Below are 25,368 nucleotides of genomic sequence, written 5' to 3'. Positions count from 1 at the left end.
ATATGACACAGTATAATTGGATACCCTTTGTTATGGAGCCTTACAGTAGCTGATTGTGGAGTGTCTGGTGGCATTGATAACTACCACATAACTCATGCACTCAAGTCACTCCACAACAAGTACAAATATGACTCTGTCATTGTTCATAGATTCATAGATTAGTACTAGGCTAACTGCCCTTGTGAGCCATTTTAAGCCTAGCCAATTATCCCTTGTGAGACTCAAACCCTGCACCTTGTGTTTGTAAGGCAAACACCTTAACCATTACACCACCCTCCCAATTCATGTTGGAGTGAATGACTTGAGACGTACCTCCCTGGACTACATGAAGAGAGACATGGAAGAGCTCTCGGATCATGTGGCCCAGGCAGGTATGACCCTAGCCCTGAGTAGCATCCTGCCTTCAACCAGAATGATACTACAATATAAGGACAAAATTATTGACTTCAACAATTGGCTAAGCTTCTGGTGTCATTCAAAGGGGATCCAGTATCTGTCTGCCTGGGATGACATGATCGACAGACCACGATGCTTTGCCAGAGATGGACTGCACCTGTCGCCCCTGGGATTCAGGTTACTGGCAAAGGCTCTTGCCACCCCTATAGTGCCTTTTTTAGGCAAAGTTCAAAGGACAAAACCACCACCGTAACAGGTACAAGCATGCAAAATCTGAAGGTAATGCTACTCAATGCTAGAAGTCTAAACCTCAAAATGCACTCTCTCAAGGCACTCCTAAAAATGGAGAACATCGATATCTGTGCAGTAACTGAGACCTGCTTCAAGGCTCCAGAGAGCATCTCTGCAATACCAAGGCTACAACTCTTACCACACTTTTCAGCCACCAAACCAGGATCGAAACACTAAAGGTGGAGGAGTGTCCATATTCACCAAGGATATTCACACTACCAGGTTAGTTGCCCAACACAATGCGTCTGAAATTCTCCAGGTGCAACTAACACTAGGTAAGACTGCAATCCAAATTGTAGCTTGCTACAGATCCCCCACAATCCCCCAAGATTCTCACTACACATTTCTAAACATACTGGAAAATATTAATATACAACCAAACACCCTAATACTGGGTGATTTCAACTACCCTGCCATTATAGGGAAAACTACTCATGTACCAACACCTTTGCCCAATGGTTCTTGGAATTCATAAATTCCAATGCCCTGGATCAACTAATCCACAGTCCCACCAGGGGCTCCAATATCCTAGACATGGTCATTACCAACATGGGAAATTGATACTCCACACCTATGGTCACCCCCTCGTTGGTCAGGTCAGACCATAAGCTAATCACCCTTAACATCCACATCCCACCCCCACACCCCAGTAAGGAAACCTCCATAAAAAACTTCTCCAAAGCCAACTTCACGCTACTCAAGTCAGAAGTTACAAACTTCATGACACCCATGCAGACGGGAACTGAAAGTTCAACTGCTGAGTCCTACACTAAGGCACTGTATGAGCACATCCACTCATGCATGAATTGTGCCATCCCAAATAGAACCAAGATGCTCTCCTCCAAAAAAAGGAATCCAATCTGGTGATCCCCTGCCATAAACAAACTTTACAACAAAAGGAAGAAACTGTTGCAGAAAAGAGGAAAATCCCTGGATGCAAAAAATTCCCTTACCAGCCTCAGTAAGAAGCTGAGATCCCTCATAAAATCCTCCAAAGCTAGTTACGAAAATAAAATTGCCAAAGATTCCAAAGACAACCACAAGGCATTCTATAACTATGTCAAGAATCTAAATGGCAATGCTCAGATCTGCTCTGAGCTGCAACAGAATGGCATTAAATATACTGATCCCAAGGATATTGCCAATATCCTGGCAGATCGATTCAGTGCCAACTTTACCCCCTCTCACCCCCTAAATGGCCCATCTCAATACCAGAAGATTGCCAAATTCTGGTAATAACGGCCACACAGGTAAAAAAACGTACTCTCCAAAGCTAAGAATACAGCATCCATGGGACCAGATGACATCCCGGGCTGTGTACTACATGAACTACAAAATGAACTGGCACCTCACCTACGTGTCATGTTTAATCACACCCTCACCTCAGGCTTCATGCCCACTAAGTGGCGCACAGCTACAGTTATCCCACTCCACAAGGGGGGATCCACCTTGGATCCCGGGAACTACCGCCCCATCAGTCTGATGAGCCTGATCTGTAAGGTCATGAACGTATTATCATGGAACTTATAACCACAGACATTGGCAAACTTAAAACATTGGACTCCACCAAGTTTGGGTTTATGAAGGGCCAATCTTGTCTCCTGAACCTGACTGACTTCATTGAATCAGTCTCCAGAGCCGTGGACGAGGGTAAGGCAATCCACACAGCCTATCTGGACCTCGCGCCAAGGCCTTTGACACCATCCCCCTCTCTGGAATTATAGATAAACTTACTAAGATGGGCATTAATTCCTACGTCACTCGATGGGTTGCCAACTGGCTTACTGACAGAACCCACACTGTAAAAGTAGCCGACTCCAAATCCAGCTCCAGACAAGTGACAAGTGGAGTACCTCAGGGTTCAGTCCTGGGACCTTTCTTGTTTGGCATCTACTTCTCTGAAGTACAGGCCAACACTAAGGGACTCTGGCTAACAAAGTTCGCAGATGACTGCAAACTGGGAGCCATTACTGAATCCCCAAATGATGTCAATACTATACAAAAGGGCCTGACAGAAACAGATGCTTGGTGCCAGAGCCATGGGCTCAAGCTCAATGCCAAGAAATGTATAGTTATTCCCTTTGGGAAAAAACATGTACCCGTGAATTACCACATAGGTGGCAGTACACTAAACACCTAAAGTGTGATAAGAGACTTAGGGACACAGGTGGACAGTGGTCTCACCTTCAATAACCACATCGCCACAACAGTCAGGAAATCCTTCTGTGTGTCACGCCTCATCACGAAGGGCTTTTCATCCAGAAAAAAGAAGGTCATTGTCTCACTGTACTCATCCCTCATTAGACCCATTAGAGAATACAATGCCCCATTTGGTATGTACCTCTCAAGACATCTGCAACAACTGGAAAGGCCGCAGAAATACCTCACTAAAAGAATCACAGGCCTAAAGCAGATGCCCTATGCTGACCGCCTTAAAAAACTCCAGCTATACTCTGTCGCATATAGTCTACTCTGAGGCGATCTCTGCTTAACATACAAGGCCATGTCAAACCCAGAGCTGTTGGACATGCAACACAAAGAAATCCCAATCTTTCAGAGCCACATGCTTCAGGGATCTACACCTTGTCATCACAATAAACAAAACATGCCGGAGGGATAGGTTCCTGACCCAGAGACTCCCCAGACACTGGAATAGACTGCCCATACATGTCAAGCAGAGCACCTTTTTGGCCCTCTTCAAAAGGAACCTTGATGACTGGATGGGAGAAAGGAAATTCACCCCAGGGATCACATCAGTCGCCCTGCTAGACAGGTGTCCAGAGAAGTAAATAGTGTGGGAAGAACTAGCCAAGGAATTGTTATGGCTGGGCTTGTATAGGCCCTAGGGTCGATAGCCTAGTACCAACCTATGAACTTATACTCTGGGCAGAAGGGGGCACAGCAGGGAAATCTGTGCTAGCCTTTCCTGTGTGTGTGTGTGTAAAATCAAATCTCAGTGTGTTTGTGTCAGCTACTTGCAGCAAGAACATGAAGCACTGATTTCACAGACAGGGTGCAGGAGGACTTGCCTTGAACACTTGGCTGAGGACCTAACCTTACAGCTGTACCAGTGGGGAGTCTTACTGAGGACCTGGAGGGAGACAGATGTACAGAAATCCAGACCCCAGGCTGAGTGTGTTACCTATGTGTTCTTTACGGAAAATGTGCTTGATGCAGAGGTCAGCATCTAAAAATACTGTGTGTATCCATTTGTATTCCAAGTGAATGTCCCTCTCCAGTGTCAGTGGTGAGGATTCAGGCTCCTTGATTACTTCCCCAGTGTGGGAACGTCACAGAGTCAATGAGTCTTCTACATAGCCTGCACTAATTCTTGTCAGAAGACAAATGGGCATTACTGCATAGACTCATTATATTGCTAAGCTTGTATCTAACATATTATATAATTATGCCTCTAAGTCAATAAAGCAAGATGTAACCTGGGAATGGAACTGTTAGGATAGTTTTGAGATGCTCAGGAAATTATTTACCGATGGCCCATGGCTCTGGTACCAAGCATCTGTTTCAGTGTTAAAGTACTGTGATAAAAGCAAGCCAAATGCGTTACAAATATATGTCAATTACAATGGTACATGAACAATGATCCTACAAAAGAAGAGAACATTTGCTTACAGATCAACAGCACTTACAAAACACAAAAATTATGTACTCAAAAGGAACTAGAAAAGGAAAAGATAGAAATCATGTACATATGTGAAATACTCCATAAATGTTTACTGCACACAGGTCCAGGTGGAAACAGACAACACACTTTACAAAACATATTCAGAAAATCTTTGCATGTGACAGCTCTGAGGCTGCATAGGATGCTGCTTAACCTACAGCAATACGACCCAAATGTGACATACAGACCCAGTAAGAAACTGCATGCAGATATGCTGGGTACAAGCACATTTGCCTGAGAATCATGAGATATTCTCAGAACTACTACAGTGTTGGATAATACCACAGTTACCAATGACATGACAAAAACAAAATTCCGCATATACGATCTTAGAAATTCAATTGCTGAAAGATGCTGCAATGAAAAACAGATGCATACCTTAACAGGCTCAATCAGGAAATTATGACATCATGGTGTCTACCTACTGAAAAACTAAGTTTCTTAACTAGGTATTGAAGGATTAAGAGTGATGAGGTCCTCCCCTTTTGGATATGTAAGAGGACATTGCAGGATTATCACACATCCTAACAAACACAAAAAGACACACATGTTTAGTTAGATCCTTTCATCGCCTTGTATGGTTTAGGGATTTCCACTACTGACTTAAGAAATTCTCAAAAGAATGCTCAACTGGGTATCATTTCTATTAAAAAATGCAACAAAGGGGGGAAGCTGGAATACAGCAGGACAGCATGGTAGTGTGGAGGTTTCCATTGCTGCCTGGTAGCTCTTTATTGCAATACTGAAATGTGAGAATGGCCTAATCCTTCCCAACAGCTTTCTATTGGTGGCATCTAAAGGGGCTCATGGAAGGCCTGGTCTATTAGTATCTGCCTGAAAACTATGACAGGATGATCAGTTGACAGGACTTTTAAAGGACCAGGGAAATTGCCAGTTGAGACGGCATTGAAAAATGAGCAGTTTCTAATATCTTCCATGCAAAAGGCTGTAAATGTGGAAAAATTCTGGACAGACAACTATGACAATATAACAGATTCAAAATGTCTTGCATCAGAAATAATGACAAAAACAATTTAGTGCAGTCTTTATTTAAATTAATAAACAGCAGCAACATCTATACATAAAAACATAACACTGAATGTTGCCACACAATTTCAAGTAAGACTGAGTAAAACAAGGTGTGTGCTCCTCCCATAAAGGCAATAACCATATTCTTAATTTCATTCAAGTTTTAGTGTATTTTTCAAAGATATACAGTAACAAGAATTTTGATGGAACAAAAGGTACAATAAAAGGCAATTCCTTACAACAGATTTCATAACAGTGCAAAACCTGACCTTTTTTGGCAACCCTAACAATGATAAGTTTCAAACAAGAATTAAATTTTGTTAAAATGATCCTTCCTGCTCCTAATACAGTGCAATATCGCATCCATGCATGCAAATTCTGGAACTCCCTCCCCCACTTAAGGCAATGGTGATTTGGTTATTTATTACCATTTTAAATAACTTCACAGATTCACAAAAAGAAGCACAGATAAGGGATCCATCCATCCACTACCCCTTTTTCCCAATTTTTGCACATGGGATTGGGCTGTCATTTCAACAGTGACAGTCATCTGGAGCCAAGGTAGTTCTTGCCCACCATACACATGCACACCCCTACGGCCAATTTAGCATGTCCAATCCACCTATTACATGTCTTTGGAATGTGGGAGGAAACTGGAACATCCAGAGGAAATCCATGCGAACACAAGCAGGACAAGCAGACTCCACATAAAAGGCACCCCAGCTGAGAATTGAACCAGGGAAACTCCTGCTATGAGGTGAGAATGCTATCCACTGTGCCAAATGAGAGAACAAATCTGATTTATGTGCAGTAATGGGTTTCTTATCGATGACCGTTTTTTTTGTTAATTTCACTAAACTGCATCAAAATGCCATGGCAGCAATACATGTACACATGGAGGGGCTTCCACATTTTATCTATACTAACACATTCTTCTTTTCAGTATTAAGGGCCAGCTGTTCAAATACTTCACAGGTACTGCATCCTTCTGCCAAAACCTTTCACCCACAAAGCTACTCTGAGGGTGACTACTCAATGAACTCACCCACAAGCTCAATACTCCAACCTCTGCTAACCCCAATGGTATATGTTCCTTCCTGAGCATGTAGAACTGATGCCAAAAACAACTCTCAGCATGTGCTGGGGGTTTAGCTCACAAACAGCAGCATTTTTTCACATTGGATCTAAATATGAAAAGTAGCATTTTTTTCACAATGAATATAAATCTGAAAAGTACCATTTTTTTCAGAATTAATCTAAACCTGAAAAGTACAAACTTTATATCTCTAAAATTCTTTGGTATTATGGATAATCACTGCAGTTTTGGCCAACAATATCTTAGGCAGGTTAGCAAAGTAAACTTTGTAATTCAGAATCTGACTTTCATAAAAACATCTACCCACATAAAACGTCAATGGTGTCCATGTTTTTCTTGTACTTCACATTACAGATAACTAGAATGTTGTGGTGGAAGAACCTGATGGACCATTGTGGTTTAGCACGGCCCTTTACAAGGTCAAAATCTACATTGGCAATAAAAAAGTGTGGTCTAAATCAAAGACATGCCCTAGACAGATAAGAAATGTAGAAGTCTCAATGACTGAAGCAAGGGAAGATACCTCTCCTAGATACCTCTTTGATTTCCCAATGTATATCTGCCTTGCAGAAGGCTTTCTGACAGTTTTTGTATCTAACTGTAAAGCCTGTCAGGATCACAGAAGTTAAAGAAACCACACCTAAAGATGGAGCTCTCTATCCAACCCATGTGGATATCTCTGTCTCATTCCAAGACAGACTCATCTAAGAACCTTAAAGTATGAAACCATACTACTATTGGTCACTTTGTTTTGAATCCGTTAGATGATGCAGAATCAGTGAGAAAAATAGAAAGCCATACAGGAATCTTCTCTAGTAATGAACAGAGAAAAGACCCACCACTCACTCACTCCCCATATCCTGTACGCACCAACCTCTCACTCCCCCATGGCCTGTGCAAACATTGACCAGTTACTCCCCCCATACCCTGAATGCACCAACTGAGTATACCCCAGTGCCCTGTATGCATCTGCCTCTCACTCTCCTTAAACCCAGATGAAAGCAAACACAAAACTGTAAGAGTTGCATTCTCCTGGTCTTCACAGTGCTCACCCCTCCTGTAAAATGTGTCTTGCCCCTAACTGCTTAGTTTAAGAAGGCAGGAGCCGAAGTTGAGAGAGCTTACTATCATGCACTCCCCACAGGAAAACAGACTTCTCTTTTACACAATTACATCCCATCCTGCTTGATTGTGTATTACACCACAACCTACTTAGATGATCAGTAAATGTTTCAACTAACTGATCTAAATTCCTTTGCAGCATATGCACTTTAGCTTCTATCAGGAGCACGACAAAAGAGCAACAAAAGTGTTCCACGCACTTAAGTGTGAACAGAAATGTGTGGATTTTAGTAAGTACTACAATCAAGACTGCAGGATCCTGGAAAATTCTACTTACTCCAAGGTACAGCAGTCTTGGCTGGATGCATATGTACTGTAGTCATGATGTGCGTGTGTGTGTGTGTGGGGGAGGGGGTTAAGAACAGAATATTAAGAACTAGTGTGGTAACTTTGCCTCAGTGCAGCCACCCCCTCCCTCCAGGTCTTAATGAAAATGTTTCAAATCAATAGTGTTCTTAAATTATGTGCTACTAAGCTTTAACCAAATGTTTTAAATATTTTAATCTGCTTAATGCTTATTTTATCAAAAGCTTTTTCTTTACTGAATTGAGTTTATTTCTCCTCACACACCATTTTTTGTATCAAGTTGCTTATTTACCCGAGCCTGAACTACCTAATGCTTGCTGTCTCTGCTTGCTTAGCGCTGTATTTAAGAACTCATTTTGTGTGTGTGTTGAGTAGTTTTGAAGTCCCGTTTTATTTGTAGGATGGAAGCGGCAAACTAAAAATAGAATTTTATTGCATCTCCTGCTTTGACACATTCTTGAAGGCATTACGGGTGTAACTTGGTTATTTTCTTCCTAACTGCTGCAACTTCTGCTCTATACTTGGTTAAACGTGGTCAGTGATCAGATGTATGCTTTCATGCTTCTTGCAGTTAGAGATGGGAGGGTAGAATAAGTAGCAATCCTGGTAATCCAGCCCCTATATCATGATTCCACAGGTGCACTTACAGTCTAAAAAGACTTAACAGCAATGGAACAGAAGTGTATCCAAAACTGTACATTTATGGAGGAGATTCGGACAGTAATAGCAGATGGACTGAATTATTTGCTTAGATTGTAAGAAATTGCCCGTTACCCTGGAGTATTCTACATGAACACTGCTACTTGACTTTTGTAAGCAGGCAAACTTCAAAGAATCTAAATGACTAGACCCATTCCAGATGTTTCACACCCTGGTGTGTACCCTATACAATGAACTATCAGAGGTTAAAAAATTGACATTGCATATATTGATCCAGGCTCCCACACCATGACCCTAACATTAAGTATTGCAGACATTTGGTCAATGACCACCTTCAGTCGGGACTTGGAGTCTTGCTTTAACCCTCACTGAACCAGTTCATTACTGTAAGCTTGCTGATTAGAAACCACAAGCAGCAACAAAATTACACATTTCTTTCCTAACAAGGCAATGAGAATCCCTAAACAAGGGGAAAGACGCTCACATTACAAACCATAAGACAGACTGTGGTACCTGGGCAGGCACACAAAATATCTAAGACCTCAGCAACACATCAGATGTCTAGAGTGGAAAAATCTTTCCCTGACCTCACCAAAGCCTACTGTAGAAACCATACACAAGGACACAGTCAGGCAAAATGCCATAGTATACACTTTTTTTTTTTTTTTTTTACGAAATCTGTGCAATGAAATGTATGACAACTTAAATAGAAAACAAAAGAATAAACAAATGCCTTAGTATCCTTGCCATTGTTTTATTCTTATATTAAATTATCAGTTTTACTTAATGGCCTTTTTTATTGCTCGTCTGCCTTTTCAGGATCTCCCACTTCTGTCCAGCAACATACACTGTTTGGGGTAGGGTGAGGCAGCTATACTGTGAAAGCTAGTGTACAAATCCGAAACATCTGACTTTGCAAGGTGCGTACGACCACCTTTCAACCTTTTAGCATTAAAAAGGATCACTGCATTGGCCTTTAACAATCACATTAAGGTAAAAAAGAGGAGCACTTTCTTATTTTGTCTGAACAGATCCGACAGAATTAGATCTATACATTGGTAAGAAATCTCTGCAGAGGCTCAGTTAATTTATTAAATATATATTTATTAAATAGCTTTATGAAAAAAATCAAATATAAGAAGGTGGCTAATTCTGACTGTAAATATTGTAACACTGTCTAAATTACAGAACCTGAGAAAAACAGCCATCTACAAGGTCTACACAGTATGAACAGCCCACTAAGAATGCCTATGGGTTCAGGAAAGAAAGATGAAAAATAAAATTAAACAGAATGATCAACATTGGTAATGTAGAACAGCATAAAGGTTCCAGAAGAATATATGTTCAAAAACCTTTGGGAAGTCATCTACCCTAGGAAGCTACCACACTGACAATATGCCTGTAAGAGCTGGCCCAGTTGTTTGGGATTTGAGAACTTATGTGGAAAGTGACCTAACTTTTGACCAAAATATGTCTACTGCTGTAAGTAAGTCCTTCTAAATTGCACAACTTGTAAACAAAGGAATTGTGTCTAGATCTAGGGATGTCATCACCCCTCCCTTTACTCAACGCTCATTAGGCCAATGATTGAATATAATGCCCCCTTTGGCATGCATCTGTCCAGACACATGGAAAAGCTGGAATACCCACAGGGATACCTTACTAAATGGATGCAAGGCCTAAATGTGTCCTACATGGACAGATTCAAAACCCTGCCACTATAGTTAGTATCCAACAGACTTAAGAGGTGACCTGTGTCTGGCATACAAAGCATCATCTGACCCATTACTGATGGTTTTACTGCACATTAGCAATACTCAGTCTAGGGCTCTCAACCTCTTCTGCAACATCAACAGAATGGTTTGAAGGGACATGTATATCTTTCAGAGGATACAACTGCTGTATAACATACCCTCCTCCCAATTCCACATAAAACAAAGTTTATCCCTATCCATATTCAAGCAAAACTTAGATATATGGATGGAAAACAGAAAATTTACCCCAGGACTGTCCCCTGTAGAGGCAGCTCCTAAATGCTTCATCCCATGCATGGGTCCCCTCAAATGATCCCAGTTACCCTCACTAGGGGTAATATACACTTACTGACCATGGGATGGGTAAGGTCAATTTATAACAAAATGTGACAGGTTATTTTGAGGACAAAAATGGAAATTGTCTAAGCTTAAAAGGGCAGCCTCACTACAAACAAATGTTGCTAAGCACCATTGTTACATGATGAAAGAATCTTTGCCAAACAGAAGCAAAGAAGAATCCCATAGTGCAAAATTATACATTGTACATAATGAAAACTCAGTCTCACATGATTCACTTCAGTATGACATAGCAGGAAGGAAGAACACGTCTTGGTTTCAACAAACAGAATGACAGACTAGGAAGGACGAGGTTGTGGCATACCAAGGCCAGAATGACACAGACCATGTTATGTCAGCTTGAACAAGAACACTAGGCAGAGCTCACAGTTCTACGACATGTCAAGTCATGTAACTTGTTCTTAGGCACTAAAGAGAAATTACAGTTCAAAGTTGAGTACACAGCTGATGAAGACATCTCAGTACAACTGCATTCTCACATATGCGGTATACAGAAACACAAACATGTAAAGACACAAAAATACATACACACACACAGACACAACACTATACTTTGGCTAGCATACTGTCATTTGTTAACAAGTCTAAAAATACTAACAGACTATTCCTGAAATCCAGTTAAACTTTCAGAAGTCATGTCTGAAGTTTCGGCTTCCAGAAACAGGCTTCAGCTTGATAGGAAGAATGCAATACAGAGGAAAGGTGCAACACGCAGAACTAAAATGTGCAGCATGTTGTAGATGCATAAAAGCCTTATGCAGCATTCTTCCCACCTTAAAATGATCACCACCACTGTGGTCCCCACTGCCTTTCTAAGACCACATATCAGAAGCTATACAAGCAACTGCACACTATTAGAGAAACAGGTGTAATCCACACTTCCACATATGTACAAACCATCAGGAAATGACCTGCTAATTTGCTTCAAATTCTGCAATCCTCAAGATTTTTAGCGATGTCAGTATAACATGTTCACAGTTATTAAAACACAGCACCTTGAGTGTAAGCACAAAATGAATCACATTGCAAGTACAACAACATTCATAAGCCAATACAATGGCAACAAAATATCTTACACTAGAGAGCGAGGAGTGTCAGTGCTCCAGGGAACAAATGTATGCACAACATACACATCAAATTGAAACTTGTGATCTCTCTCACAAGAGCTAAAACCTTGTGTAGAGACCACATAATAAACAGTGCTTGCAGAGGTCCTGGATTATAGAACTGACCCTGAAAGCAACTACAGTAATTGCTGTATCTGAAACGATGTTGCGTGGACTAAATATTCAACAAGCTTCCATTATCGAATGTGTCCCATCTCCTCCAGAAAAGGTGTCTTCAGGCAGCCTGTGCACAACTGATCCATCCAAAGAGGGGCTTCATGCTGCAGTGGGGTCCTCCGAGGGTAAAAGGTAAAGTGCAGGTCATAGTTCAGAAGGCAGCTGATGGATGCCATATAAATATCAGAAAAGCGACACAACCTTCGCGAAAAGTAAGTGGGATTCTGGTATGTCCGGAAAATACTTCCAAACTGAGGGTTGAATAGGCATTTAGTCTGCCGCCTATAATGTAGGATAAAAGATAAATTATTTGAGTGGTTATCAGCTCCATTTTTCCCATACTGTTGGTTTCTATAAGGAATACAACTAAGTCTACAACAAATAATGAATGTAATAAAGTCATTGCAAAATTTATCTGAAATACTGACGCTTGTACTGCAAATTATAAAGTAGGAAGTTTGCTTTTTAAAGGAGCCATCATTAGTATTTTCTTACTACAGAAGTTATATAATTATTTGGCTGCACATTTGCTACCATATTATGTATTCTTAAATGTCCATCCAACTCTTACATTACAATGGTAAAACACCACAACTAAACATACATTAACCAATCTGCATATTTACTGCATTGATATACGGAGCAAACATCAGACACAAAAGATACAAAAAGGAAGTCTGTAATCTGTGCAGTTACAGTATTTAAGAAATATCTGCCATTTCACTGTAAAATCATCTAAAAAATACTGGAGTCAGAACATAAGCAGACACCAGCAGGCTCTTGTAAAGTAAAACCTGTATTCACATTTGAATACTTTTCTTTGTCTGGCACGACCTCTGAATAAACAGCTGTTATTCTCATGCGGGATATGGCTTGTAGGATGTAGTGCAACCTTTAAGTCACAAAGGCCAGAAACACAAAATGTCAGGCAGCACTTGTGTTTTACAAGGCACAGAGAAAACAGATTCAAGTGCTACTAATGTCAACGGCAAATTTTTTTGTTAATGTTTCCCCTCTCTTTTTGCTTTGTATAGCAACTACTTGTACTGATTTGTTGCACATACTGTTTACTACCTACAGACATTTTCCCTGCGACTCAAGTGAAAAAGGGACCAACTGAACATTGACAGGAAGCAAATGTAAAATCATATTTTAACAAAAAGACAACACAAATGAAGTACAGATTCATTTTCCAACAAGTGAAATGTAAACACGACAACAAATGTAAAGTGTTCATGTAGCATCACAGCTGGCTCAGTAGTGCAAAGGGAATAAATTGAATTTATCTTACTGTCAATGTGTTAGCCACTCAGCTAAAGCCCCTTGAGGAATGGACCAGGAGAGCAAAGCTCCACAAAATAGCAAGTTCACATTGACAAAATGACTGCTGTATGCATAACAAATTAATAAAATGCTAACATTAGACATGCATAGCACAGCATAACAAAGGATGTGCAAAACGATAACGGTGATCATAAAAAAATCAGAATATATTCAGACTTACTACAGAAATAACTGACACGTTTTAAAGGAGGAATATGACATAGGAAACTGACAAAGAAAATATAAAGCACTACGGCAATGAATGATATAAGATGATGTGTTGTCATTCACTTTTTCAAGCTGTAATCAGGTATTAGTAAATTACTGAGTCAAGGCAGATACAGATGGGACAATACAGCAAAGGCAAAGTTTAGCACTGAATGGGGTTAAGATGAACTGCAGCTGACATAGGCTCATAGGTAACTGCTTGGCTAGCTGCCCTTGAGGGCCATTTTAAGCCTAACCAATTTCCCTCAAAGGTTAGACTCAAACCCTCTACCATGTGTCTGTGATTCAAGCACCTTAACCATTATACCAATTCCCAATAAAGTTCCAATGCACACACTTCTTCAGTGATAGCAGAGTGGCACATGGTTATGAATGCTAAGGTAATAAGAGCAGTCTTCTATAGTGCTCTCAAATCAGTATTAATTTCTTGGGTGACAGGTGTCATGAGTAAAGAAACAAAGGTGGCCTGTGATGAGTTAGTACCTGGAGTGTTGAACAGATTATTCAATACATAGGAGTTCCCCATGGGTCCATCCTGGGACCCCTACTCTTCTCTATTTTCGCCAATAATCTAGCATCAGCTACAACACATGGCACACACACAATACGCAGATGACTTGATCATCATCTGCACAGCCCACTCCCTACCAGAACTGCAAAAAGTCATACAAGAAGCATTTTCTTCTATTGAAACTTGGTTATCAGATGCCCAACTAATACTCAACCCAAACAAAACAAAATTACTAATCTTCCAACCCACCAAACTTACCCTAGGACAGCTCTCACTTTAACATCACAGCTAAAGACACCACCATCCATCCTACAGAACATACCAAATTACTAGGAGTAGAAATAGACAATAAACTGAACTTTGACATTCACATTTCCATGACCATTAAAAAAGTGCACAAAAAACTAGGAGCATTATATAGAAATCAGCAACTACTTACCAAAGCAGCTAAAATTTCAGTAGCAAATTCTCATCTTATCTCTACCCTACTCTACGCCTCTCCAATATTTACTAACCTTAGACAACGCGATCTAAATAAGCACGAAACCTGCTAAAACAAAATCGTCAAATTTGCCACAGGGGCTTCCTACTGTACTTACCACCGTCTCTCACTAGCAGAACTGGACTGGCTAGAGCTCCCCCACCTCCTTCAATGGTACCAACTCTCACTTGCCCACAAACTAATAAACCAACCACTAAAAGTCCCATCCCTCCAGAATCCAATCCAACCCTACATAACCACGAGACCACTAAGATCCAGCCACAAAAACCTCCTACAGGTCGCAAGAGCCATTAACTCTGCTGGAGAAGCATTATTCTCCTGCACTATAGCCAAACTCTGGAACTCCCTCCTATCCTCAATTACCTCTGTAGCTTCTTGCACCCACTTCAAATCCTTACTAAATTCACACTTCAAAACTTGCCAGATATGCCCTTGCAACTCCCTCTCTAATACCATCCACTCCTCCCACCCACTACCTCTCTCGGCCCCCTATCAACAACCTACTCTTAACAAGCTTGGCTACTCATGTTCCCAGCTACCTACCACATAATACTAACTTCTTGTAGCAACAGCTGCTAATGGCTGTTATGTACTTAAAAAACAGATTGTGTTCACTGATGAATCTCAACTACATTTGTAAAAATGTTTAGTATATGTCACCATAGTTTTAAATTGTACTATGTTCTAAAGCTGTTTTACATCTGTTTTCTTCTGGTCTTGCGTCCTTAACTGGACTAATGTCTATATTTAAATGCTATGTTTTTTAACTGTATAATGCAAATAATACTTAATGTGGAGCTTTTCTCAGCGGGCCTCCACTGAAAACGGACCTGTGTCCAGTCGGACTATCCCAGTCAACAAATGTAAATAAATAAAATAAAATAAAATAAATAAATACAATAAGACAAGATTGTGCATACTGTGTTGTGATGTAGGCTGGGTATAAATAAAGAGAAAAGGTCATGATGACAGACTGCACAACATGCTAACACGATGCATGTGGTTGACAATTACAAAGAGAAGAATCTAGATCATGGCACTGCAAAAGTGTGGAATACCCAAAGGTAGGGGAACAAACTACAAAACCAGTGGGGACAGGACTCTTACTAACTGGGGGAGGGGGATGAAGCACAGGACCACATACAAACTCCCAGTGCAGGTCCCAGGGAGGGTGAACGGATTCTCTTCTCCATACCCCACCCCCATGCAGTACCGGGAGAAGAGGCATAAGATTAAATAAATGACAACATCCACAGAAAAAAAAATAGAAAGAAGAGGGAAACCATTTGTACACCCTTCCTATAGCCATGAGAAAAAGCCAAAACAAGAAACAAAGCCACTCAAGAAAAGCATGAAATAACTCCCTGTCAGTAGACCATCAAACAAATATAAAATGAATGAAGATAAAACAAAGGCTATAGCCATAAATTATGTACCCACACATGAATTGGTGCAGCAATACCCATATTTCTGGGGACATAAGAAGTATTTAAGAGTATGGATTAAAAAGAATGCTCTTATGGCAGCTAATGATATGTAGGAACAGACTAAACAAAAGATGACAAAACTGAGAAACTGAAAGCTCTTGTTTATGAATATAGATAGCAATATTCAAGCAGTGAAAATGCATTTAGTTTTATGTACAGGATACTTTTATCAACCAGAGAAGTTGTCAATAAAAGAACTGAAAGCATTTATCTGGGAGGGGAAGGGAGAGAGTTAAGTGGGATAAGTTGGATCCTCCTCCCAACAGAACAAGGTAAAGGGATACTTTAGAGCTATGCAGTTAAGGCTTCAAAAGTGCACTGCACAGTCACTTCTCTTTCATGTGGATTTATAACTGCTCAATTCCCTCGTCAACCATTACCTAATCTCAATCCTTCCAGATCATTTACTCACAACTTCCCTTCTTACTTTTAAACTCCCAAATGAACATCTACCTCCTCCTCCTCTGCTCATCACTCCACTCTCCTCCCTCTCTCACCCTTCTCTCTCTACTTTACCATACTACCTTCCTCCTCTCTCCCCCACCTTTCTCTTACCTTTTCTCCATCTCCCTCTACAGCGCAAACCTCCTTCTCCTGTACTGCATGACTGTCCACTAACGCTTACCTCACACGCCTCCTTCTCATATCCTTACCTATATGCCTGCAAATTAACCTTTACTTCCCGGTTTCCACTTCTTGATTTAAATAAAGACTCAATTGATGCACTCCTTTACTTTTGAGTGTAACAGCTTGTTACTCTCTACTGCCAATCACCACTGTAGTAAGCTTTGTATGACGTAGACATATTAGATTTCTTTACTGAAACATACTTTATATTATGAACGTTTTCTTTTTGTTTTGTAGTATGTTTTGTATCTTCTGTAATTTGAATCTCTATATCCTAAAATACTTCCTATGTAAAATGTTTTAAGTTTTGTTTAGTTTTGTATTCTATGTATATTACCTGAAGCTTTTCTCCCCGGGCCACCACTGAAAATGGGCTAGCCTGGCCCAGTGGACTTTCCCGGTAAACACATGTAAATAAATAAAAATACAGCTTGTACATGTAACAGGCATAAAATTATAAATCAAAGTGGAAATAGACACAGATGATAATGAAGTGGGGGTTGGGGGTCCAGAAATAAAGAGGAGAGTGGGATTTTGGATGCAGATTCTTCAGAAGAATGACAAACCACACAGAAAATTATATTTATAAACTTGCCGAAAGTTTTCTAAGAACTAGCTGACACAAGAACGGACAAAGGAGATTTTCCCAACAGGGATGATGGCAAGAAATGCTACAAGCAATTGGCAAGAAGGGGTTGTAATTTACTTGAGAATCCTGTTAAAGGAACCAAGATATTGGGTGCAAATAACTAGACAGGGAAAGGCAAAGTGTGGGATGTGGCCATAGAGTTTGGACTGCAGCTTACAGACTGCCTTCCCTATAAAGGAATGATATCAGAGTTTAGGCAAACAGAAAGTGACAGGGAGCCCTAAGTGAAAGACCTGCTCTGGTAGAGTTTATAGTCAAATCTAAAATTGAAGCTGCTGTTTAAAAAGGGGTTAATTAGTAGGGCATATAAAATATTGCATGCTAACTATAAGAATCAGTCAGGGGACGTTAGAAAAGATTGGGAAGAGAGAGTGGAAAAGGCAACAATGGGAGGACATATATATGGTTACAAAGTATGCAACAAAGTCCAGAAAGTTTAGGATTTTTGCATGCAAGTTTTTTACATCCCAAGCAGACTTCACAGATTTTTTCCTCATGCTCAGGCAGACAGCAAATGTTGGAGGTGTGATGGGGAAGGAAGAGGTAACTGGGAACGTTCTGGGGCATATAATGAGCTTGCAAATTTTAACAATTCCCTGTTGAATACTCTATCAGAAACATTGGGAAAGCAAATACTGTAAGGAAGTTCTTCTTTTGAGCTGGGATACAGGATCTGATTTGCCTAGACACAAGTAAGGCCTTAAGTTTAATTCTACTGGGTGACAAAAAAAATAATTACTGGAAAATGGAAATCAAAATCCAAGCCAGAAGTATTTGAAGTATTGAATATTATAAAAAGATAAATTAATTGGAAATGTGATCTTTAGAAAAGGGAATGTGCAACTTGCATAGAAATAAACTGAATCTCTGGGTGCAAAAAAATGCAAAATAATATTCAGTAGAGGAGCAGGAGTGAGGTTTATCAGAAAGCATGAATTGAGCAGTTTAGCTAATATGTTAGACTTAGAGTTGTTATAAAGAAAGAAAACAAACTGCAATGTATGATGCATGTGAATGGAAAAAGTGTTAATATGCTTTATTTTCTTTTGTATTAATGTATGTGTGCCCATGTTTTAAGTGATAATTTAATAAAGGTGTTGCTTTGTACCTGAGAAGTCTTTGTCCATCCTCTCCCCAGCACTGCTGGAGAGTTTGCGATACCATCCTCTCAGGATCAACTGGAAGCATAAAACAGTACCAGATAAGGGCTGGTTTGTGGTAATGACTGCTGGGCTGCAGCTTCCCAAATTAAAAAAACAAACACTAATTTTGTTTAAATCAGGGACTAAATGACTACTAAATAAACTGTAATTTCTGACTTTTTTTCTGGAATTTGGAATTGGGTACTCATCCCCCTCTGAGACTTTCACAAAAACAACAAGAGGCTTACTCTGCCAGCGTGGCATTATTGGTTACTCAGCTTATTCTACACTGAGAATATACCTTACAGTTCCTCGTTCTATTTTAAGAGTGGCAGAACTACTGCTCAAAAAGCAGCTCAACAGGGTGCTTTATGACGCAGAGAGGAGAATAGCTCAGACTGCCTCAGGTGGCCAGGTAGCCTGAAATGAAAAACACAGTAGGAATTAAATGGATGGCCACAAATGAAAGGGAGCAATTTGCGTTATGTAGGCATGTGAGTTGGGGAACAGAAACTCATCTGTTCCTGATTTCAGTGAGGTGTTTAGTCACTAAATAATGACTGATATGAGTTTCACACTTAATAGCCTTTGGAAGTAGCATGCTATATAGAAACCTAGCAACTTTCTAAAATATATAATGAAAACATCTGTTCCTGATTTTGGTCTTTTGTCCCACATTATTTTTAGTCATCTCCTTAACTTTTATGGTAAGAGGTTGAGACGTGTACGTAGGATGGACAAATGTGCGGCACACATTATTCTGACAGTAGTGAGCTGAGAAGATGCATTCCCATATGACAATTTATGTTTATTAATTCATTTGATCACAAATATCTGAGGTATACAGACACACTTATGCAAGTCAATGTAACTGACAGTCAGATGTACGCGTGTCTGCGTGCACGAGTACAATAGGTTGCATTACATGGTTCTGACAGCAGCCAGCTGAAACACACATGGATATTTTTGAATTTTTTAATTCATTTGATCTCAGTCAGACATCTGAAGGGTACATGGCTATAAAATTTGCTATGGCCAGTGCACATGTGTGTGGCTACACGTGTAGAGGGGCTGTAATGGACTAAACACTATATGGTTCTGACAGCAGCAAACTTGAAATAAAACAAGGACATTACATACTTATTCATTAATTATATATCAAACATCTGAGAAGTACATAGACAAAGATTTTGTTCTAATTCATAGGTGTGTGCATATGCATGTTGGGGGGTTAAAACAAATCCCTATACAAAACTGTTAATTTATTTTATTTCAGTTTTTATTTCAATCTGACATCTGAGGTGCACACAGTTTGTGTGACTTTAATTGCAGGATACAGGGCTGGAATGCTTGACTAAGGTGTTGGTTTTGTGTGAAACAAAGTTAAAATACTGTCACTATGGCCACTACTTTTCACAAAGTCAGATTTAAAACAAGATAAGAAAGCTTCATATCATAAAAATAAAATCTTATGAAGTCTAGTACTTGGGAGATAACTGGGGAAGTCACAGCCCTGATGAGCCATCATCCTCAAAGAAGCCTCCTTGGGCTCTGGAATATCAGGTCATCTTATTGCATGATATATACTGAGCTGTTCACTCAACTAGAAAAAGTAATTTAAGGCTTGTCTGTGTTTTATACCTGGGCTGAATGACCAAGCTACAGAGTTTGTGAAAAGTGCAGTTGTCTAGGGACAGAGAGAGAGAGAAGTATACTACCCATCCCATTTTCAATACTACTATTATCCAGTTGTATCATTGCAGGGCTCCGCAGACCAAGGTACACGCAAGATAAGTGTCAAAACCGTTTTTTATTGCATAACAATGAAAGAAACAGTGCAACCAGTGAAGTAGATATAGATGTATACAACAGCTTCTAGTGACCAATCTCTAGTGTCTTAATGTACTTCTGCAACAGGAACCACCTACTTAATCATTTCCGTATTTGCATTATCTAGCATGGATGTTTCCAATAAAAACAATTCATTTATCAAATATCAAGGCCATTAACTGAGGGTAATTCTTTAACTTTAACTTTTTATAATATCACATTTAACATCCTTGAGTCAACTAAGACTATTGTTAAACCATGGATACCCCCCCCTCCAAAATAAAAGAAAAAAAAATATTTCATTAACATCACTTGATTTGGCTAAATGCTACTGTACAACAGACCCTGTGAAGTCTTAAAGTCTTCTAAGTCTGAACAGTTCCAGAAGGTATGCATCCAGTCCCCATATATTTAAGTTGCTCATCTCCAACAACTAAAGCAAATTTAGAATTTAATCTAATCAGACTGATTGGAGTATAAAAAATATTTGAATTAACATGTCCATCCAAAGAATCTAAATTTTCAAAATCTAGTGACCACTTAGGGAAGTGCAAGGATAACTGCCCAGAAAGCAATATTGATCCTGACCGATAGGTTCCATTCCCAATTAGTTTAAATTTATCAAGGAAGATGGATTTGTGTGCAATTTAGAATGCAACAGATTAAACTAATTATTCCTTTACTGCACAACTCCACTGATATCACCCGCAGAACACAATCAATCAATTTTCATCCATTTCCTTTTTTATCCATTTGAATCTTCTTCTAATTCAATTTCTCAAGTCAGTATACAATCTCATTTGATATTGAGACAGATTGTAGACAGCTCTAAAATATTCCCAGGAACAGGACTGGTCATCTCTAATCAAGTGTTCCTGATAATTACAATGCCTATAGAACAGGGTTCTCAGCATCTTGAGTTGCTCAATGGTAATAAGGTGGTGTATGTTGAGGCACTTTGAAAACCTTCTCTTACTGCCATAAGGGCAGCCAAGATTTAGGGTAGGCACACAGTCAGAATGGACTTTTGTACTGAAGTTTTTGAAAATATTACAGTCTCCACTACACCCAAGGATTCTGCCAAAAATTAGCACCAATCGGACTTCTGTGATGGCTGCACACTGAGTAACAGTTTAATTTCAGCTATGCCAGTGTGAAAAAAAAAACTTGAGAGAGCTAGTAAACTTATATTTTGGGGTATATTTCATTAACTGGCTAGTAAGTGCACTGCCTGGATGCCAGCAAAAAAGAAATTCAGAGAACCTTAAAGAAAATCAAACAGAAAAGGTGATGAAAAAACACTGATTGGGAAGAAATCTGCAGTTCAGCAAAAAGCAGTGTGTGCTCCAGCTTTGTTGCAAGACATGACTTCCAGTAATGTGAGGAAAAAAATAAGTAAAATGTACTCAGAGATGATTAAAATAAACAAAACACTGATGCAGTACATCAACTCTAACAAAAGGATGGAAAAAATGAAAGAAGCTTTTAACAAATATTCAGATGAGGTGATAAAACTGCAAAAAATTAGAAGCCGAAATAAAGAAAAGGCTGGCTAAATATGAGACTGCTCAAGAGATGTTTAAAAAAATAGAATTAGAGGACATAACACATAGGGAATATCCAACATTTTCTGCTGTACCAGAGAAGCTGGAAGGAACAGACTGTATTAATTTTATGAAAGCACAAATAAGCAAGTGGACTGGTATTCCACAGCAGCTGTTGTTAACTGAAAGGGCACATTGCATGTATGCTCCAAACCTGGCCATGAGAAAGCAACCTTGACCTTTAATAGAAAGATACAGTGATATAAAAAGTGGTGTACACACTCCTGTTAAAATGCCAGTTTTTTGTGATATAAAAAATGAGACCACAATAAATCATTTCAAAACTTAATAAATCATTTCAAAACTTCTCCAACCTTTAATGTGACCTACAGCCTGCACAATTCAACTGAAAAACAGACAAATCTGTTAGGAGAAAAAATTTAAAACGTACAATACGCTGGTTGCATAAGTTTGCACACCCTTAAACTAATATTTTGTTGTGTGTGTACACCCTTAAACTAATAATAATAATTATTCCTGGAGTTCATTAATTTCAATGCCCTGGACCAGCTCGTTCTTTCCCCACTAGAGGTAGCAACATCCTTGACCTGGTCATTACTAACATGGGCGACTGTTGCTCTAAACCAATAGTTAGCTCCTTCCCTGGTTAGATCTGACCACAAACTAATCACCTTGGAAATTCATATCCACCCCCACACACACACACACACACACACACACACACAAAGGCAACCACCATGAAAAACTTCTCCAAAGCTAACTTTGGGAACTAAAAAACAGAGGCGGCTAACTTCACGGCACCCATGCAAATGGAGAATAGCTGCGTAACCGCAGAACCATACACCAATGGACTGTACGAACACGTAAACAAATGGATGGATCTCACCATATCAAATAGAATCAAGATGCTCTCCCCCAAAAAAGGAAGCCAATCTGGTGGTCCCCTGCCATAAACAAACTCTACAACAGGAGGAGGAAACTGATGCAGAATAAGGTGAAGTCCCAAGACTGGAAAAACTCCCTCATCAGCCTCAACAAAAAGTTGAGATCCTTCATCAAATCCTCTAAAGCTAGCTATAAAAACAGAATTGCAGCAGATAGTAAAGACAACCACAAGGTCTTCTATAGTTACATAAAGAATCTCCATGGCAATACCCAGATTTGCTCTATGCTACTGCACAATGATACTTCCTATACTGAGCCAACAGACATTGCCAGTATATTGGCCAACAGATTCAGTGCCAACTTTAGCCCCCCAAGGCCAATCACAATACCAGTAGATTGCCAGGCACCCAGTACTACTGCTGCACAAGTTAAAACAGCACTGTCCAAGACCAAGAATACAGCTTCTATGGGACATGACAATATCCCTGGCTGTGTGCTATATGAACTATAGAGTGAACTGGCATCTCTCACCTGTGTGCACTGTTGCCTCACCTCAGGCTTTGTCCCTACCGAATGGCACACTGCTACAGTCATCTCTCTCCACAAAGAAGGAGCAACTACAGACCCTGGGAACTATCACCTCATAAGCCCGAGTCTGATATGCAAAGATATGGAATGCATCATCATGGACCTAATAAACAAGAATACAGGGAATCTCCAAACTTTGGATCCCACATAGGTTTTGTGAAGGGTAGATCATGCCTGCTCAACGTGGTCGACTTCTTTGAGTCAGTTACCAGAGCTGTGGATGAAGGCAAGGTGGTTCATACAGGGTCTGTCCAAGGCCTTTGATACCATTCCTCACTCAGAAATCATAGAAAAACTCACAAAGCTAGGCATCGACTCCTATATCATTAGGTGGGTTGCAAATTTGCTCACAGATAGAACCCATAGTGTGAAAGTAGCTGACTTCATGACTGCCGACCAGTCATGGGTAGAGTCCCACAGGGTTCGGTCCTGGGTCCTCTCCTGTTTATCTACTTCTCTGAAGTCCAGGCCAACAGGAAGGGACTCTGACTGACAACGTTTGCAGACGACTGCAAGTTGGGAGCTATTATTAACTCCCAAAGTGATGCTGACATCCTACAGAAAGGCCTCACTGAGACCAACGACTGGTGTCAGAACCATGGCTTTAAGCTCAATGCCAAAAAAAATTGTCATCACCTTTGGGAAAAACCCTGTTCCCACAAATTACCACATCGATGGTAGTCCATTGAACACAGAAGGTGATATAAGAGATCAGGGAACACAGGTTGACAGCAACCTCTCTTTTGACCACCACATTGTCACTGTGGTCAGAAAGTCATTTTATGTGGCACATCACATTACTAAGGGGTTTGCATCCAAGAAGAAAGAGGTCATTGTCTCCCTCTTCTCTTCCCTAATTAGGCCAGTCATTGAGTACAATGCCCCATTTGGCATGTACCTAACTAGACACCTGGAACAACTGGAGAGGTCGCAAAAGTACCTCACAAAGAGGATCCTAGGCCTTAAATACTTGTCCTGTATGGACAGAATCAAAAAACTCCAACTATTCTCTGTCTTGTATCACCTACTTAGAGGCATCTCTGCTCGACTTACAAAGCCATGTCTGATCCAGCTCTGTTAGGAATGCTACATCTGAAGAAATCCCAATCCCTCCGCACCACACACTCCAGAGACATCAACCTCATTATCACAATCAACAGAACAAAGCTGGAGGGACAGGTTCATAACTCAGAGACTGCCCATGCTAAGGAATAGACTTCCCATACATGTCAAACAGAGCACATCTCACTTGCCCTCTTCAAGAGGGATCTTGATCAGTGGATGAGAACTAGAAAATTCACCCCAGGGATCATACTATTGGCTCTACTCAATAGAGGCACTGGGAACTAATGTCGGGTGGCACGATGCCAGGGCACTTCTATGGCCTAGGTTTGTAAAGGCTCCAGGGCCATTAGCCTAGTACACACCTACGAACAGGAATGATCTACATTTAATGAATCCAAACTGTGTTGCTTCCACAGTTTGGGAATTACCTATGTCCTTATTAAAGTCCACAATGATTATTTCCATGGCCTTGCAGATGTGGCTAGTCAAGCTTATCAGGCTACAATTCTTAGGGTGGTCTTCTCCAAAGCCAACTTCATGCTACTCAAGTCAGAAGTGACAAACTTCATGACACCCATGCAGACGGGAAATGAAAGTTTGACTGCTGAGTCCTACACAAAGGCATTGTATGAGCATATCCACTTGTGCCATTCCAAATAAAACCATGACGCTCTCCTCCAAAAAAAGTAAGCCAATCTGGTGGTCTCCTGCCATAAACAAGTTGTACAACAAAAGGAAGAAACTGTTACAGAAAAAAGGAAAAACACAGGCTATAAAAAACTCCCTTACCAGCCTCAGTAAGAAGCTGAGGTCCCTCATAAAATCCTCCAAAGCTTGTCATGAAAATAAAATTGCCAAAGATTCTAAGGACAACCACAAAGCATTCTATAGTTATGTCAAGAATCTAAATGGCAATACTCAGATATGCTCTGAGCTACAACAGAATGGCAGTAAATATACTGATCCCAAGGATATTGCCAATATCCTAGC

General features: G+C 40.1%; 1 protein-coding gene across 1 annotated transcript in view; it reads right to left on the bottom strand.

Annotated features, from left to right (window-relative positions):
• Window positions 1-5,402: 5,402 nt before the first annotated feature.
• Window positions 5,403-25,368, bottom strand: part of NT5DC2 (5'-nucleotidase domain containing 2) — a 996,759-nt gene continuing 976,793 nt past the window's right edge. Inside the window, exon 14 of the mRNA XM_044078885.1 lies at window positions 5,403-12,258. Coding sequence (XP_043934820.1) covers window positions 11,997-12,258 — 262 coding nt within the window. The 3' untranslated portion in view covers window positions 5,403-11,996. The remainder of the gene's footprint in view (window positions 12,259-25,368) is intronic.

This window comes from Protopterus annectens, chromosome 7.part1 (genome assembly GCF_019279795.1).
Source record: "Protopterus annectens isolate FY-2018-M chromosome 7.part1, PAN1.0, whole genome shotgun sequence".
Taxonomy (NCBI): Eukaryota; Metazoa; Chordata; order Ceratodontiformes; family Protopteridae; genus Protopterus; species Protopterus annectens.
Note: the sequence above shows the minus strand (reverse complement) of the source record. Positions and strands in the feature narration are given on the sequence as shown.